The sequence below is a fragment of the Anarhichas minor genome, unplaced genomic scaffold, assembly GCF_050575085.1.
Source record: "Anarhichas minor isolate MPS153535 unplaced genomic scaffold, ASM5057508v1 ptg000067l, whole genome shotgun sequence".
Lineage (NCBI taxonomy): Eukaryota > Metazoa > Chordata > Actinopteri > Perciformes > Anarhichadidae > Anarhichas > Anarhichas minor.
In genome coordinates, this window is record NW_027466513.1 from 4,460,001 (window position 1) to 4,478,350 (window position 18,350).

At 41.7% G+C, this 18,350-nt stretch overlaps 2 protein-coding genes across 2 annotated transcripts in view; both read left to right on the top strand.

The window, feature by feature from the left end:
• Window positions 1-329, top strand: part of aph1b (aph-1B gamma-secretase subunit) — an 8,884-nt gene extending 8,555 nt beyond the window's left edge. Inside the window, exon 6 of the mRNA XM_076078656.1 lies at window positions 1-329. This exon is cut by the window's left edge and continues 550 nt beyond it. The gene's annotated coding sequence lies outside the window, so the exon portion shown is untranslated.
• Window positions 330-2,569: 2,240 nt separating this feature from the next.
• The window catches only part of otog (otogelin), a 59,201-nt gene continuing 43,420 nt past the window's right edge, over window positions 2,570-18,350 (top strand). The window contains exons 1-15 of the mRNA XM_076078555.1: window positions 2,570-2,666; window positions 2,783-2,840; window positions 3,932-3,989; window positions 6,495-6,623; window positions 6,665-7,139; window positions 10,068-10,169; window positions 11,126-11,283; window positions 12,032-12,153; window positions 12,323-12,531; window positions 13,136-13,266; window positions 13,370-13,476; window positions 14,915-15,024; window positions 16,675-16,800; window positions 17,027-17,135; window positions 17,709-17,755. Of these exons, the coding sequence (XP_075934670.1) occupies window positions 2,570-2,666; window positions 2,783-2,840; window positions 3,932-3,989; window positions 6,495-6,623; window positions 6,665-7,139; window positions 10,068-10,169; window positions 11,126-11,283; window positions 12,032-12,153; window positions 12,323-12,531; window positions 13,136-13,266; window positions 13,370-13,476; window positions 14,915-15,024; window positions 16,675-16,800; window positions 17,027-17,135; window positions 17,709-17,755 (2,038 nt within the window). The remainder of the gene's footprint in view (window positions 2,667-2,782; window positions 2,841-3,931; window positions 3,990-6,494; window positions 6,624-6,664; window positions 7,140-10,067; window positions 10,170-11,125; window positions 11,284-12,031; window positions 12,154-12,322; window positions 12,532-13,135; window positions 13,267-13,369; window positions 13,477-14,914; window positions 15,025-16,674; window positions 16,801-17,026; window positions 17,136-17,708; window positions 17,756-18,350) is intronic.

Consider the following 18,350-nt stretch of genomic DNA (forward strand, 5'->3'; position numbering starts at 1 on the left):
TCCCTGGTGTGTAGATGGATCAGATATCTTTTAGTCTGTTTAAAGAACTTTCCTTTGATTTAAAGTGAGATTTACAGAAGCTGAGTGTTTGTTTAGTTTAATCTCAGTTAACTTGAGCTCTTGAGGCATAAAGATGACGTCACCGTGACTTCCTGTGCTTGTTTTTATTCCATGCTTAGAAGGATGCGCCGATTGTGAAATTCTGGACCAATTCAATGTTGAAAGATAACAATTTGGCAGATTGCCGATGTTTTTGTTGTTGTTTATTCCCCATTTTGTGCCTGGAATACAAAGACCGTTTCATCATAAAAGAAAACTGTTTTAAAGTCTTCAGCCGTCTTATAAATGTATGAAACAACTTTTCAAATGAAAAAGACTTTAAAATATTAAGTTCTTTAAAAGCCTTTTTCAGCTTCTACACAACAGCACTCGCACATCAGAGCACAGCGTTCTTCTTGCTGATTTTCTCAGAGACGGAGTCATAAAAACACACGGCCGACGTGTTAACAGCAAAAACTCACTCCTGTTTGTTTCAGATCGGCTGCAAATAACCGTCACAAAGCGGCGTGAAATGTCTGAAACACGACAGAAACATCAGTCAACGTCAGCTAATCTGCTGTTAGGCTCAGTCAACGCGCTGAATATCAGCCGATACCAGGCGGCAACCTCCGGTTCTGCCGAGTGAAGCCGTAAAGAAGAGGCGTCTTAAAGCTGCATTCTCTCTAGTGTCCACCAGGGGGCGACTCTTCTGGTTGTATAGAAGTCTATGAGAAAATGACTCTACTTCTCTCTTGATTTATTACCTCAGTAAACATTGTAAACATGAGTTTATGGTCTCAATCTCTAGTTTCAAGTCTTCTTCAATACAGCATGATGTTCATTTAGTACATTATGGTCCATTTACAGTCAAACAGACCATAAAGCAGGGGATGCTTTAGGGCGGGGCTACACGGTGATCGACGGGTGACAATTTGGGCGTCAAACTGGGAAACAGAAATCCTCCCTTGGAATCTTGTGTCACCAGAGACGTTTACGGCAAGGCAAGTTTATTTGTGTATCACATTTCAACAATAAGGTAATTCAAAGTGCTTCACATAAAAGCATCAAAACAAGGCAAAATAAAAGGAGACTTAAAACAATTAAGAACAGTCATTGAAACATTAAAAACAGTCATTAAAACATTAAAAAGCAGTGTAAGAAATAAAATACAGTAGTAAAATGCAGAAATGCAGGAAATTGATTAATATCCTTGAATCTGGTTGAATTAAAGGCAGCAAACAGAAAAGTCTTCAGTCTTGATGTAAAGGAGTTGAGGGTCTCAGCAGACCTGCAGCTTTCTGGGACTTTGTTCCAGATATGTGGAGCAGAAACACTGAACGCTGCTTCTCCATGTTTAGTTCTGACTCTGGGAACAGGAAGTAGACCGGTCCCAGATGACCTAAGGGGTCGGGATGGTTCATAAGGTAGCAGCAGATCAGAGATGTATTTTGGCCCGAAACCATTCAGTGCTTTATAAACCAACAGCAGGTAAATTCTAGCGTCTCTACGTCACTCCTCCTCCTCACTTCCTGTTCACTGGTTGCAAAAAACAAAGATGGCGACAGCCAAAACTCCAAACTTGAGGCTTCAAAACATCAACAAACCAACGACTACGTCCACTTCTTCTATACAGTCTGTGGTCGATACTGATGATCTGCGCATCTCCTAACACTCGAGTATTTATTTCTCTCCCTCCTCTCTCTCTCTCTGTCTCTCTCTCTCCCTCTGTCTCATTGTATCATCATGTATCATTTAACATTAACATTGACGTTGAGTCTATCATTTTTAGGGTGAAAATACAGTTTTTAACTATAAAGGAACGCTCTCTTCGTGTATTTCTTTTAAAGAGATCACAGACTAAAGACAATAAGAGACTCGTGAGCCTCTCTGCTTTATACGTTTAACGCTGTGAGCTTGTAGTGATGGATCAGGTAAATGAAAGGTGCAGTGTGAGTGTATTAGTCTTCATACAAGTAGAAGAACATATACATATTCACAGATGCATTGAGTATAAGAACACATCTGCTGCGCTCCAGCTTCAGTCCAACCAGCAAACCTCTGAACCAGATGTTTCTGCAGAAGAAAGGTTTTTACTTTATTTATTGAGCTCATTTATTATTCAGCATGATGACTTCCGTTCGCTCCACGTGGCTGCCCGTGGACCACAGAGGGGCACTGTTCTCACAGTCTCACCTGTCTGCTTCAGGTCCTTTAGACACAACATAATGTTTTAATAAAGGTTTCCTTTCGACTAATTTTAACGGACACACAACATCTGGGTTACTTGTGTTTGAAGCACATTGATGTCACCTTTTAGTTTCCGGTGCAGTGTTGTGCAGTCAGCAGGTCAGAGCACCGACGCAAACCCTCCGCCCACCGCGCGCATATGTTATGCTAATGAGCAGGTGCGGCGTGGTCTTGAGGCGCGCGGTGGGGCCGCTCGCGGATGATCCGGATGGAGCAGCGCAGGGCGCAGCGGGAGTCCAGCCGGAGGGTCTTCACCAGGTGATGCTGTCCAGACCCCACTGACATGCGGATCCGCGAGACACGAATGGATCCCTGTTTAAGACGAGGCCGGAAACGGCCTTTTCACTTATTATCTTTGTGTTTTATCCTCATTTATCAAGGTGAGTCCCGCTCCGCTCTCTTTGTGCAGAATCAAACTCCTAAATCCTCCATTTGTTGTTCTCAAGAGTTTCCGGATGAAATGAAACTCTTCTCACAGTGTTGATCTGGATTTCAGCGCATCTGTCCTGGGGTGTTGACAGAGTGAACCTTTCTGACGGGAAGCAGTTTAATAAGTAAGTCTTTTTATTTCAATAAAAATGTATTATTTTTAATGTTTTAACATATTTAAAATGGATTCGGTTTGATATTTGAATTACATGTATGTTTTCTTTCTTTATATATATATATATATATATAGATTATATATACAGTATATGTATGCATATATGTATATCTTCCCTTAAGTATTATGTGTTTTATTCCCATATCTTATAATCTATAATAATAATAATAACTAAAGCATGTTTTTGTTGTAACAAGAGTGATTTATGTATTTCACATACTCTGTATGCTTTTATGTTTTGTGCCTCTGACGTGGATGTTTTTTAGTGTCTAAACAACTACAGCATAATACTGTTTTTAGTCCATGTTTCTATTTTAACATAGTTATTCTCACTTTTTTTCATTGTTTGTCCACGCATTAAGTGTCAATATTGTACAACCTTTTAACTTTAATCTTACATTGTTTTTAGGTTTATTTTGTAAACATCTGCCTTTGGGACTACAGATGAAAAATAGCCTTTTGGCTAACTCTGGCACATTTGCAGAAATGTTTTTATTAATGTGCACTGTCCCGTTCAAATAAACCAATAAATAAATAAGATGAAAGGATTGGTCGATTAATCAATTAATACTTTTTTTACATAAATATCTATAAGGTTATTTATAACAAGTATAAATATTTTTTACATAATAAATCGAATAATTCATGCTTCTCAAATGTGAATATTTGCTGTTTTCTCAGGATTTTTATTATTATTTTTATTTGTATTAATTATTTCTAATATATTGAATATTGTTTTTGTGACTGTTAAAGTAAAAATATCAGCTTAAATATGTGATCTTTGTAATGTGAGGGACATTTTTCACTATTATTTAGTCATTTTATGGATCAACTGATTATTACATTGACCCGTTGCACCCTTAGCTGTACTTCTGATTCAGGTGGCCCTTTGTCAGTAGTATATCGTGGAACAGGCAGTGTTTGATTGATTGGTAGTTGGGGGGGGGGGGGGGGGTTCCTGGTGGCTTGGTTGGTGGTGGGTTTGTGGTGTCGGGGGGGTTGAAAGCAGGAACAAACCTGTCCTTGTTCTCTCTGTCCCAGCAGCGGGAGCAGCAGGATAAAGCAGCAGAAATGGGACACCGCTTCCCAGGGAGGGCAGGTAGGCCGCCGCATTGATCATTGATGCTGATGGAGCTGCTTCAGGCGGCAAACACACAGCCAGAGATCACCGAAAAAATCTGCAACGCACAGACAACACCAAAACACTGAGCCGGAGGAAAGAAAAGATCAAACCGCCACCTGGAGAGATTTTATCCCAATCACTTATACACAGCGTTCCAGTAGCTCCAGTATAAACTTCCACTGTTTCCTTATAGACTCACAGACACAGATTCATAATTTATGCAAAGGAGCATAGACAAGTGGCAGCCATTATTTGAAGGAACAGTCTGTGCATTCCAATACCAATACTAGCAGACTACTTAGTATGCCAAAAATGATGTAGCATGCCCTATTACGTATTATATGTGAAATGCAGTATGCCAACAAATACCAGGAAGTCCTTCTACATCTGGTGGAATATTGCAGTACTTAAGCCAGCATGTTTTCTCTGTAAGGACAGCTGCAGTATGTACTGAAAAAATGAGATGTGGAACTCAGCATTGTGAGGCATTTAGGGAGATCTATTGGCAGAAATAGAATATAATATTAACATGTATGTTTTCTTTAGTGTATAATCACCTGAAAATAAGAATCGTTGTTTTTGTGAGAATGAGCTGTTTATATCTACATACAGAGCGGGTCCTCTTCAAGGAAGCCGCCATGTTGCTACGGTAGCCCAGAGGGGACAAACCCTTCTATGGCTATAGATGGAGATGTTCACGTTTTCACGTTTTCGCATCGACCATCGTAGTTCTCCTACACGCTCGCCGTGTTTCAGTTTCAGTTGGTTTACAATCAGCAACCTCACTGCTAGATAGCGCCAGCTCCTACGCACTGCAGCTTTAAAGATTACTATAATTCTATTTTAATTAAATCACAAAAACTTTACGTCACCAACAGTATCAACGTATCCTCAAAGGGTTCATATGATAGCTTACGAAAAAGTCATTATCGTTCATTATCACGAGGGTAACCTATTCAAAATGATTTTGTGGGAAACCTACAAATTTTTTGTAGCTTTTGCTACGAATGCTGGATGAGACCAGCCTGATGGTATTTTTGTGGTTTTATTGTGGTAAAAAATAGTTGGTTGAGTCAAAACAGCCAAAATAAAACGTGTATTTCTGCACAAAAGAAGTACACAGCCCTGAGATCAGGCAGAGACGGTACCCGGATGACACTTAAAGATATGAGCTGAAAACTCACATTGTTCCCTGCTGATGTGCACTTCAGCGTGTAAAACGTAAAATTGCTCCACTGTGACATTTGTTCCTCAGAAAAACAGACATGTGAGGGAGTCCCAGCAGGAATATACAGTAGCCTGGTCTGTTGTCTCGCTCTTCCGCTATCGGAGCCTCCATCAGCCTGAATGCGGTCGCTTCTTTTGTCCCCTTTGGCTCAGAGAGGCGTGAGAATCCGGTCCAAACTATAGGAGGCTAGTAAACGAACGATGCAATTAGTAGCACAGGTCGCAGGTATAGAGAGACGATCTACCTCGTGTCATCCGGGGCGACACTGCTTGCGTTTCTGTTTGACCTGCTCAGCATCGATATCTGCTGATACTAATCAGTGATCAATGATTCATAGTCACACACCCTCCTCGTACCCCCCTACCCTTCATCATTGCCATCTGCTTTGTTCCTGCTCTTTGAGATGAAAGCCTCAGTTTGAGAGCTCAGGTATCCGGGGAGGCTCAAATTGTAGAAACAACATTCGACTGATGGTTTCTGAATGCCAACTTTCTCTTTAATCAAAGCTGCAGTTACTGTTTTCAACTTATAATTCTAATGCTAAAATATTCCAGATAGATATTCAATTTTCCTTCCGAAGACAGCTTCCAAAGCCTAACCTTTGATTTTCTGCGGCTCTGCATCGTGACCTAAGGGAGAATTCACATTTTAGTTAAAAAAACCACCACTAGATAAACGTCCCCTCGCTGAATATTTCATGCAACAAAGATCAGCGGTGGTGGATCGGAGGGTGGGGTTGTAGACCTGAATGGGAAAGAGTCAGGAGTCACAGAGGAGTCGTTCATGAAGGCCGGATGACCGCTCTTTTCTCTTGAGCTTCTTCTTTTCCCAGTGCTGCCCTGGTTCCATCCTCACCAGTCCGGACTCTGGTTTGGCAACAACCGGTGTAAATCTGGAAGAAAGTTTGGCCTTAACGAAACACAGAATTGTAAAAAAAGTTTTGGGGTGTTTTACATTTTAATCAAATCTTAATTAATCCGTCACCCGAGAGCCGAGCTTGTTTTTCAAATTTGCTTGATTTTATATTGAACTCATGGAATGAATCAAACAAGGACTTAGTTTTGGTTTACTGGAATTGTCTCCTTGCTCTCTTTGCCAAACGGTGCCAAGGCCCAATTTGAAAAATGATCAGTTTTAATATATTTGGTTGAAAGAGGCTCTGAAACATTGCTAGATAGGATCAGATTATGGTTGCATGACTGAATGGTTGCAACTGTTGGATGAAATGCCTGATTCAGTTTCTCTCCTTGAAGGACCTCCAGACAGCAGCTGCTGCGTTAGAAACCGACACGTCTTCCTCCAGTCATTCGCCGGTCAGCCGGACCGATGCGTCCAACCTGACGTCCTCGAGCACGGAGAGGACACCCACCTCCTCACGGACCGTCAGCTCTGACCAATCATCTGCAACCACGACACCATCTAGTCCAACAGCATCCAGAACTGTGTCATCCAGCCAATCACCAGGCAGCACAACACAAACCAGCCAATCACCAGGCAGCACAACACAAACCAGCCAATCACCAGGCAGCACAATAAAAACCACCCAATCACCTACCAAAACAATACCAGTCAGCCAATCACCTGGCAGCACAACACAAACCAGCCAATCACCAGGCAGCACAACACAAACCAGCCAATCACCAGGCAGCACAACACAAACCAGCCAATCACCAGGCAGCACAACACAAACCAGCCAATCACCTACCAAAACAATACCAGTCAGCCAATCACCTGGCAGCACAACACAAACCAGCCAATCACCAGGCAGCACAATACAAACCAGCCAATCACCTGGCAGCACAACACAAACCAGCCAATCACCTGGCAGCACAACCCAAACCAGCCAATCACCTGGCAGCACAACACAAACCAGCCAATCACCAACGAAGACAATACCAGTCAGCCAATCACCAACGAGCACAAGACAAACAAGCCAATTACCAACAATCACAGCAGGAAAATCATTAGGCAGCACAACAACAGCTGGCCAAATGCCAACTGATACAGCACCAATCAGCCAATCACAGACAAAGAAATCACCAGTCAGTAAAACACCAACAAAAACGGTACCCGTCAGTCAATCACCGAGCAGAACAACACCACCGAGCAAATCACCAAGCATCACAGCATCAGCCGGAAAATCATTAGGCAGCACAACAACAGCCAGCCAAACACCAATCAATACAGCACCAGCCGGCCAATCACAACCTAAGAAAGCACCACTTAGCCAATCACCAACAAAGAAGGCACCATCTAGCGAATCACCAAAGAAGAAGGCGCCAGGCAGCCAATTACAGGCAAAGACCACACCACCTAGCCAATCACAGACCAAGAAGGCATCACTTGCACCAGCCAAAATCATATCAAAACCTAGCCAATCATCATCTAGCCAAACACCATTAAACCAATCAACAACCGGCCCAAAAACACCAAACCAATCATCACTCACTTCAACATCCAGTCAATCACCAACCAGTTTAACAGGAGCTAATCAATCCATAAACGGCTCGACCACATCACTCCACGATTCATCCAGCTTCACATCACAAAACCAATCACTGTCAACACCATCTCACCAATCACAGACCAGCTCAGTGCCATCCAACCAATCATCATCCGGTTCACCAGGAAACACAGTCAGCGGAGACGAGCGTCCAGTTAACATTTCACTGCTCGTCAAGCAGGCGAAAGAAGCCCTGAGGTCATCGTTTCGTAGGATTCAAGGTAGGTTTATAAAGGTTTAGATAGAGAATTCAATTCAAGCTTAAAGCCGCCATTTTAATTGTTTTGATGGTAAACAATTTTAGAGAATACTGGTGAAAATTGAGGCAGTTTGTGTTTTGTATTCAATTCTGCCCAGTTCAGAGTAGTCCCACCCCAGTCCCTTTAGAGACTACCATAGGGGGACGCCAAAGTCTGACATTTTCAAATCCTACTCATAGTGGTTTTAAAATAATAGACATTTTTAGGAAAAATGCTTATTGGCTTTCTTGGTGAGAGTTCGATGAACAGAAAGATACTTCTTCCATGTCTTTTAAGCTATTAGTTAAGCTTATTTTGAAGAGTGGAAACATGGAAAAAAACGCTAGCCTGGCTTTGTCCAAAGGTAAATCATACGCTCACTGACATATCTAAAGCTCAGTCATGAGAGTCATGAGAGTGGTATTGACCTCTCATCTAACTCTTGATGAGAAAGTAAGAGAAACTGTATTTCCCAAAATATAATAGATTAGGGGGAAAAAAATCATGGTTATGGCAACAAACTTAAAGGAACAGTGTGTAAGATTTGGTGCCATCTTGTGGTGAGGCTGCAGATTGCTCACTCCTCCCTTTCCAAGACGTCGTTAACGTGAGCCGCTGAGTGCAAAACTGTGGCAACGCCGTTCACCGCGCTCAGAGGCCGTCTTTGCCATAACAACACTTCTTTAAGGGGCAATGAAGGGCAGACGGTTGGTCACTCTGTGGCTCACGTTACCGCAGTTTGACAAGCGTGTTGATGAATTAAGGAGGCCTAATTCACGGCCAAACACGTCAAGAGGACCTGCACCCTATGTAGACATGAACGGCTCATACTAAGCTGACGAAAACACGATTCTTAGTTGCAGGTGATTAAACCCTAATGAAAGCAGTTATGAATATTATTTTCCATTTCTGCTAATAGATCGTCTGTATTGCTACACGCTGGCCCTTTAATAGCTGTTGATCTATCAGTATTATAGGCTACTATTTATGTTTTTCCCTGTTAAAGCTTTTTTTTTGGGGGGGGGGGGGGAGTTTTCCCTGTTTAATGATGCGAGGGTCCAAGGACAGAGGATGTCGTATGCTGTACAAAATGTATAGCCCTCTGAGGCAAATTTGTGATTTTGGCATGTACAAATAAATTCAATCGTATTGAATACTTTTTGTAGAATTAGTCTCCACCAGTCCAACAATATGAAACCCATCCACCAAGAGACCTCCACACCTTTTATAACCTGCATTGGCCCTTGAATGTTCGACATAACTTGTGCATTGAAGAATCCTCCCATATTAAAGTACTTTGGTGAATGGGTTGCACTAAGCAGTTGTCTGTCCTGAATCATTAGATATTTTATCTGTTTTGTGCCTTTTGGCGGAAAGCATTCCAGAGGTATTCTTGCAAAAGAGTTTTTTAAAAAACGACCCTGATGCCATTTCTGCAGCACTAGAAAGTTGTGTAATATGTCTTTAAATGTGTTTAACTGCCCCTTTCACAAGGGAACAGAAGGGAAATAGCTTGTATCTGATTAAAACCCCTCTATGGTACCTGCGCTTGTGTTGGACGTGGCTGACCGAACAGACAAGCTGTGAGCCCACTGAGCAGATGGTGTTATTGCAGGATGAGGAGCCATCGTTTGGTGTTTATTGGTGCGTTTGACCGGAACATTTGCAGGAGCCCGACGTCTCCAAACGAGCGCTGACAGATGGCGACTTTTGACTTAAAGTCCTGACCTGCAGATACTCAGCTATTCATCTGTTTCAGTGGTTCTTAGTCTGGATGCACGCAGATCGTTTTGCGGCGGTTGACATGAATTTGATGCAACATAAAAGAAGCTGATCCGCTCCTCTCACTTTTTAAACTATAAAATACAAAATGATTAGAAACCAGAAATCCTGCTTAATGTAACATTTATTTCTACAATCAACACTTGAAATGATGAAGGGACTTGCGAATGACAAGGTGGTTCAAAATGTAAACCATACCTTGGTGTTTCATTTTGACTTCTTTACTTTAAGATTATTAAACTCATCCATTAAACTCATTCATTAAACAAAATGAACGAGTGTGTAACTGTTTGTTGTCTCAGCAGAGCCGTGTGTGTTTCCCTGCCTGAATGGAGGACAGTGCGTTCAGTCGGAGTCATGTGACTGCAGCTTGTATCAGGCCACTGGACACAGATGTCAGACAGGTGCACCACACACCTGCTGTTTAAATGTTTAACATGAGAAAATCAACCAACCGTTATAACAACTATTGGGAATGGTGGCAATTGAACTAGATTATATAAGTAATTTTATTTATTTCTGTTTCATACTGCAATTATCAACAACGTTTGGTTTTAAATGTGTCCGAAACACACATTTTACTACATTTATTGGACAGCTTTTGTTCCTTTGCAGATTTAGATTAGTAATACAAAACATACTTAAATAGTACGTTATGGTGTATTATTGAAGATACAATCTACGCAGCAGAATATAAAGTCATTAAAGTCAGCTCCACCTTTACCAACTGCAACATTAAAGTGACGCGTACTTTTACTTTTGGTACTTTCAGTAATGCTTGAAGCTAATGCTTTGACACAAAACTACCAGCAGGGTGAGATACTTGCATCTATTTCCAATATAAATGAATTAACTTCATTGTCATTTTCTGAATGTTAGTGCAGTAATCTGCTTTATTCTGTATTGTTTCCCTGAGAAAAGAGCTGCACAAAAAGCTCTATTAAAGCTGCTCTTGGTAACTTTTAGTCATATTTTCTCAAACTGTCACTATATCCTGCAGATATTCTCTGCCTCCTTCTGGTGCTCTTAATGGCGTCTGCAAGATTAGACCAACCAATCAGAGCTGAGCAGTCTCTACAGCTTGGTTTGTGCTCGATGCAGTGAAGCTAGCGCGAGCCAGAAAATGACGTAATCACGCAAAACGTGCGTTCAACTGTCACAAACAGTTCACTAATAGAAGTGCTGTAAACACGTCTACGGATTTTACAGAGACGGACAATTCACTTTTAAAGAAACAGTACGACATTAGGGGTGAATATCAAACTAAATGATTTCTCTTGTGTGAAGTAAATAAAAGTCTTTTTAGACATGACCTTCATTCCATCATTATTCCTTTTCTTCCCTAAATTCTGCGGCCCAGTTCCAAATCCCGGCTTTGAGAGGGAGATGACGTGTCGGTCGTGGGGTCAGTACAACTTCGAGACCTTTGACGGCCTCTACTACCACTTCCCCGGTCGATGCACGTACACTCTGCTGAGGGACTGTGAGGAAACCACCCAGGCCAGCATTGTCATCCAGGTCAGTAACCCCCCCCCCCCCCCGACTAGAAGCTGCCCAGACGGTTTGGACTCGGTGGCGTCCTGCTCTAAAAAACACTTGTGCTTTCTGACTCCTGCGACGTTCCAAGTCTCAGCCCTCGAGGTAAAAGATTTGCATCAGAAGATTAGTGAAAGCTATCTGGTTATTAGAGTCAATTACCATTAAATACTGCAATTACCCACGATGCCTTGAAAGCATCTGCAACAGACCGGGACTTTGTTTCCCATGAAAAGGTAACAGATACCATATCTGTCTATGGGAAAACCAAACCGAACATCGGGACACCAAGAGATCCAAACGCATTATGACGCATCGTGGACGTTTTTCTTGTGTGTTAATTTCAGGGCTCAAGTTTCAGCGTTTAAACCTCTTTCAGGCAGAGCTGGGGCCGAAATAGTTGTCTGTGATTTCTTCTTTTCATCCGGTTATCTCTTGTTTTTTCTTCATTTGTGCAGGACTGTAGCTGGAAGAGTCTCTGCTGGACTAATTGTTTCACTAGAATAGACACATCACTCTCTTTCAACAAAACTTTATTTTACTCAAAAGTATAATCAGGTTAAAACAAAGAGAAAAAAACTTCAGTTAACCAGGAGAACTTTTAAAGTTTAGTCAATAAGAAGTGATGTATTCAATGGAGGGAAAACATGAAAAACCACCAGTATGATGTCTTAAAAGGTGAAACGCATATTATTATTATTATGCATTGTTTGCATCTTGCTATATGCAGGTCCACAATGACCCGGGCTGCAGCTCCGCCCCCTACACCTGCCACCGATCCGTCAGCCTCTTCCTCCCGTGGGAGGGTGAGGTTCGGCTGCACGCGACCAACGTCACCTTCAAGGGTCAAAGGTCTTCATTTATTTCTTATTTGTTTGTCAAAGGCTGCTTGCTCTTTAAATGTCCCATTTTACATGACTGAAATGATAATCTCACATTTCCTTTGTGTGTAGATGAATGCCGTGTGTAGAGGAGGAGGTGGCGTCTGTATCACGGTGCATTCTCTGTCTCTTGTCTGTAGTCTGCAGCTGCCTCATCACATCCACGACCTGCAGCTGGAGCGGATCTCCCAGTACGTCCTGGTGACGCAGCAGCACGGCTTCACGCTGGCCTGGGAGGGACGCAGCGGCTCCGTCTACATCAAACTCAGCCCGGAGTTCGTGGGCAGAACCTGCGGCCTGTGTGGGAATTTCAACGCGGACGTCCAGGACGACCTGAAGACGAGTTACGGTACGGTCCTTCTGTCTGTAACGGCTGAAATACACCAAATATGTTGACGGATCCCATTCAGTTCTATGGTGAGCAAGAGATCCGACCGCGCGTTGCATCATGGATACATTCGCCGTATCTAAATCTGTGTAATCACGACCCAACTTTAACATAATGCACATTATGTCGGTCCATTGCAGGGCAGCATACTTTACTTTAAAAAATCGCCGATAATGTTGTAGTCTAAAACATTTTACAAGCAAACATATAAAACATGATAATAATGCATCATGTTACTTTAAGTTCGTCATATGTTTTGTATGTAAAATATTAAAGTTGCGATCAAATGAGTTTTAATTCACATCCCCGGTCATACTTCACCTATTTACTAATATATATTAATAAAAAGGTTTTCATGAAAAATGTACTTCTTTGTATTTTAATATCAAAATAAAATCACCTTTTCTTCCTGTAAAATGAAATATGACGTGCGCATACGTAAACTAGTACCAACTAATTCCAATCATCAATCATTTTGCACAAGCATATAAAGGTATTCACAATGTAATTATAATCTCCACCCTTCAGTTCAGCAGACCTTTTTTAAGACGTGTGTCTCTCTCAGGTGTGCTGACTAATGAAGTAGAAATGTTTGGGAATAGCTGGGTGGAGGCCGAGCCGCACGAGGCCCGATGTCCCACGGTGCCCTCTGGCTTCTCTTCACCCTGTGTTGCAGTCGAAGCTCATGTCCTGCTGGTAAGGTGTCTGATAACAACAAAAAAAACTGTAGAGAGAGAAATGTGCATGCTTGTATGTTTTCGAGTGTAAAAACTTGTCTTTGTGTGTTTCATGAGCGCAGAAAGTGGAGGAGGTGTGTGCGATGCTGCTGGATCCGCCATTTCAGAGCTGCCATGACTTCGTCAGCCCGCTGTCCTACATGGCCAGCTGCTCCAACGACCTCTGCAGGTAAGAACACCTGATTCAGATCGAGTGTCACCGAAATCATAGAGGTTCATCCATTGTGGATCGTGAATATCCAGAGCAATTTTAATGGGAATTGATCCATTTGTTTTTCAGATATTGTGATGATTTGGATTGTCTAAAATGGAAAGGATTCATCCTCAGAGGAGCATGAATATGAGATATTTCTTGTGTACAGTTTGAACTGGTATTAGAAGAAAGGTCAGGGGACAATCATAGACTGTCTATAAGAAGTGGACGTAGTCATCGGGACTTCACTCGTTGGTTTGTGGACTGGTGTTTTGAAGCCTCGAGTTCGACAATTTTGCAGTCGCCATCTTGGATTATGGTCGTGTTTTTTTGCAACCAGTGAACAGAAATTACCATATTTAGACTGAGGAGGAGTGACGTAGATACACCGTATACGTCCCTGTTGATCACAGTAATGTGAGAAAATGACTCTACTTCTCTCTTGATTTATTACCTCAGTAAACATTGTAAACATGAGTTTATGGTCTCAATCTCTAGTTTCAAGTCTTCTTCAATACAGCATGATGTTCATTTAGTAAACTATGGTCCATTTAGAGTCAAACAGACCATAAAGCAGGGGATGCTTTAGGGCGGGGCTACACAGTGATTGACAGATCTATACTAGAGATGTATGCGGCGTCTCTACGTCTCTACGTCTCTACGTCTCTACGTCACTCCTCCTCAGTCCAAATATGGTAATTTATTTTCATTGGTTGCGGAAAAAAAACAAGATGGTGACGGCAAAATCGTCAAACGCTAGGCTTCATAACAGCAGTCCACAAACCAATGGGTAACGTCAGGATGACTACGTTCACTTCTTATACTATGGTCTAATCACATAAAGAAATCTTTACAGAAGTTCTTTAGTGTCTAATTTAACATTAATAAAGCTGGATTCATGTTTTTGTAATGTCTTATTGGACATAACTCTTCTCTGTGTAGCCACTTGAGGTGTGTTTTGAGAAATCCTGGATTTTTACCTTTCAGTCCAGGACCACAAAAAACACTGTTAGCACTTCTTGTTACTGTCTGGTTTGAAACGATCCCACTCTCAGCTTTCTCAGTTAGTGTGTTTTGGTGGCTCAGGTCCATGATCCTGAACGTGCCCTCTCTCTGTTAGTAACATTAGCCCTGGCAGTCTGTTTAGAGTGAACTCAGAGTGAGGTGGAACAGATACTGGTGATAAAGGCACAACTGTACCTCATCAGATGACTGTTACAGACACACTACAACAAATGCTTTTTTCCAGCTTTAACCAGCCTAGTTGGAAGATTTACTCATTAGGGCGACACAGCTGGTGGGTAGTTATTTGTTTTTGAGCAGTCTGATCAGTTCGGCGTACCTGGCTCATGTGGCCACACCTTTCTCCTGGCTCAGCTCAAAGAGTCCTTCTCTGTTTGTTACTCCGCTGAAGGTCGGGTCCCAACGGTGATGTGGTATGCCAGGTGTTCAGCGAGTACGCCCGGGCCTGTGCCCACGCCGACCACCCACTGCACGACTGGAGGCAGCACATTCCTCAGTGTGGTACGTTTTTTCCAGGTGTTTTTCAAACTGTGTGCCACAGAGGGACCCCGATAAAAGCTGCACGTTTCAATTCAGCCTAACACGACTTAGTGTAGCAGATAGCCCACTCAGTTAAATTAGAATATAGACAACTCATTAAGGGGTGATGTCATTTTGTAAGAAAACCCCTGGAAGTTTACCATCGCACTCGTTCCCTCGACAAAAAGACAATTCCATCTCCTCCGTGGTAAACACAAGGTTATGATTCTTAGTTAAGTTTTGTTCAGCAAAATAATGAACACCACTTTTATGATTTTTGAAGCGTGAATGCAATCGGCAGAAGTAAAAAGCTAACGTTAGGCTATAAAAAAAAAAACTACGCCTCGGTTGCATTTGCGTGAGTATGCACATCGAGGCTGTGTATTAGCAACTGCATTTTTCAAGACACTTATTAAAAGCTTCAAAATTGACTGTTTTTTTATATATATGTATTTTATATCATAGAACAAAACGTTAAAATATCTTAAGCTTGTGTTAACCGCAGACCTTATTTCAGGCATCTAACCAAAAACACATGAACAAAACATTGACTTCGAGAGGAAGGACCTCAAAGTGCAAAAACATTGACTCATTTCTGGGTTTTAGGACCCATTGCTGCAGCGGTCTATATCTAAACAGAGGTGAACTAGAAGGCACGGGACCGACAAATACACTGTGAAAATAACACAAATTCTAACATTTTTGTTACCTTTTAATGTAAAAATTGTCAATATAATCACATTTCCTACTGAAATAATTCATATCGATCAGATCATTGTACTGTCGTAGCCTACCTAATGAATTAGCCAAAGAACCGTTAGCTAACTGTGCCTAAGGTCAACGTTAAAAATGTAACCAGATCACTTGGTTTCAGTTCTTTCAGTGGTGTGTGTGGAAACCCACTAAATTATTTTATAAATAACATGTTTGCGTAGTTGTAGCCTACTTAATGTCAGCTAAAGAACCGTTAGCTGTTGTTAACATAAGATGCTAACGTATTAGCTGGTGGAAAAGAGGCTACCTAGTGGGCACAGTTAAAGTTAATTAACACATTTTTACCTCCATATAAAAAATGTAAATATCACTTTGTTTCATTACTTTCAGTGGTGCCTGGAAACCGTTAATATTATTTATATTGATCCGATGTGTACGAATTTAGCCTGTCTTGCGTTAGCTTACTGTTGCTAAGGTGAACTGCGTCTATTACAGAGCGTGGTTTACTTTTGATAGTCAACACGCACAAAGGAATATATTTAATTTATTATTTTCTGTTTTTGAAAGTTGGATTACTGCCTGTCACACAGACAGATAATCAGCTGGTGAAGTATATATATATATATATATATATATATATATATATACTATGAATTTAACATTGTAGACATTTGCTGAACTTTTAATCAAGTCAACAGATAAACGAGATTTAGCTAAATGCAATAATAGCAATCATTAAATTTGGCTTCACTTGTATCAGAGAGGTGTTTATTCAACTGTATAATAGGTCTAAAGGCTGTAGTGCCGATATCTTCTGACACAGCAGGCTCTCCAATGTTGTCCGATCTCCCTATTGTCAGTCTTCATCAGTAGAAAGTTTTTGATATGTATGTTGTGTTTTAATTTTTTCGCGACCAGCGAAGCAGTGTCCCCTGGGTCTGCAGTACAGGGAATGCATCAGCTGCTGCCCGGCCTCCTGCAACCTGGAGCGAACGTGCATCGACAGCAAGCTGGCCTGCCTGGATGGATGCTACTGCCCCGATAGTGCGTATCTATTCAGATTATATTGATCTATCATTGTGTCTATTCTCCCGAAAAGACTGCATATATGCCTTTTATCTCATCTTTTGCCCTTAAAATATACTACCTATTCAACTTTTCCTCTCTATAAATGTATCGGCCATCGCTTTTCTTTTTCCACCTTTAATTAACATCTAATCTTTTATTGAGTAAATAGGCGTGAGAGAATCCTGCATCTGTCTGTCCTCAGGTCTGATTTACGAGGACGGAGGCTGTGTGACGCCCTCCGACTGTCCCTGTGAGTACCACGGCCTGTTTTATCCGTCTGGACAGACACTGCAGGAGGAATGCAGCAACTGGTGAGTGTTGTGCTTCATGCTTTATTCGATAGATGCTTCTGTGTTTACGTGCTTTACTGTCTTCACATTGAATATCACAGCCGTGCCTCGAGGCTGTTACTTCTGTTGTGTCTCTCCCCATTACTTCCTGTTTTCCCTCAAGACATGTGACATGACAGCAAGCACCGTTTAACCCCTCTGTCACTTCCTATGCCATTATAACAAGACTGGGTGAAAAAATGGATAGAAGATTTGATTTACCTGTTCAAATATTGTTCTTTTATCTCATATAAAATGTGTGCGAGGAGTACCAGCTTCATGCTTTTTACTGTATTTAAACAAACATCTTTGACATCATCCCCTTTGGATCCAAAGCGAAAACTAGATGAACGAATGTGAGACCATCTATCGTGACATGTCATCAACATATATTTTAAAAAAGCAGGTTATTGTCCTGCAGACTCCACACGCTCCTTTTAATCTTCTCCGATCTGACCACCTGGGCTCGGTTTGTCCAGTTTCTATCCGTGATCCTGCTGATTAGCTCCGTCTTTCATGTTCTCCACCTGTGGACGTCTCTGCTTTCTGTTTCAGCACATGCGTGGGTGGAGTGTGGAACTGCACCGACTACAGCTGCCCAGGTTTGTGCCTTGGCTCTGTGGGTGGTTGAATTTGTACTTAAACTGTGCCGCAGGTCACTTTAAAATTCAATGAAAGAGGTGATTATTTTATTACAACCCAAAGATGCTCTCAACAAGTCATCTTTGGTGGAAGGATCCTACTTCGGGGACTATTAAGGAAAAAAATGTCTCCTACTTTGGGAGACGGGAAAAAGTCCCGGCATATGTTGCAAGTAAATGCTTCCTAATTAGGGAAATAGGAAGGAGGAGGCTTCCAAGTTTTGGAGTAAGAAAAAAGGGATCATCCTATTGAGGAACAAAGGAAAAGGAAGCATCCTAGTTAGAAATTGAGGATTAAAAGCAAGCAAGGAAGGACAAGGCATCTTAGTTCGGGAACATGAAAGGAAGAAAGGTTAAGGAAGGAAAATCTCAAGATATGGTGCAAGGAAATGCTTTCCAGTTTAATTTAAGTAGTTCTAATTTAGTTGTACAAAGTCAGGGAAGCAATGCTTAAGTAAGGCCTGATGTTTCCTTACACATCAAAGAATAATCCCAGTCTCTTCCACACAGAACACTGGTATCGGATCGGTACTCGATATAGACCGATGCCCTTAGA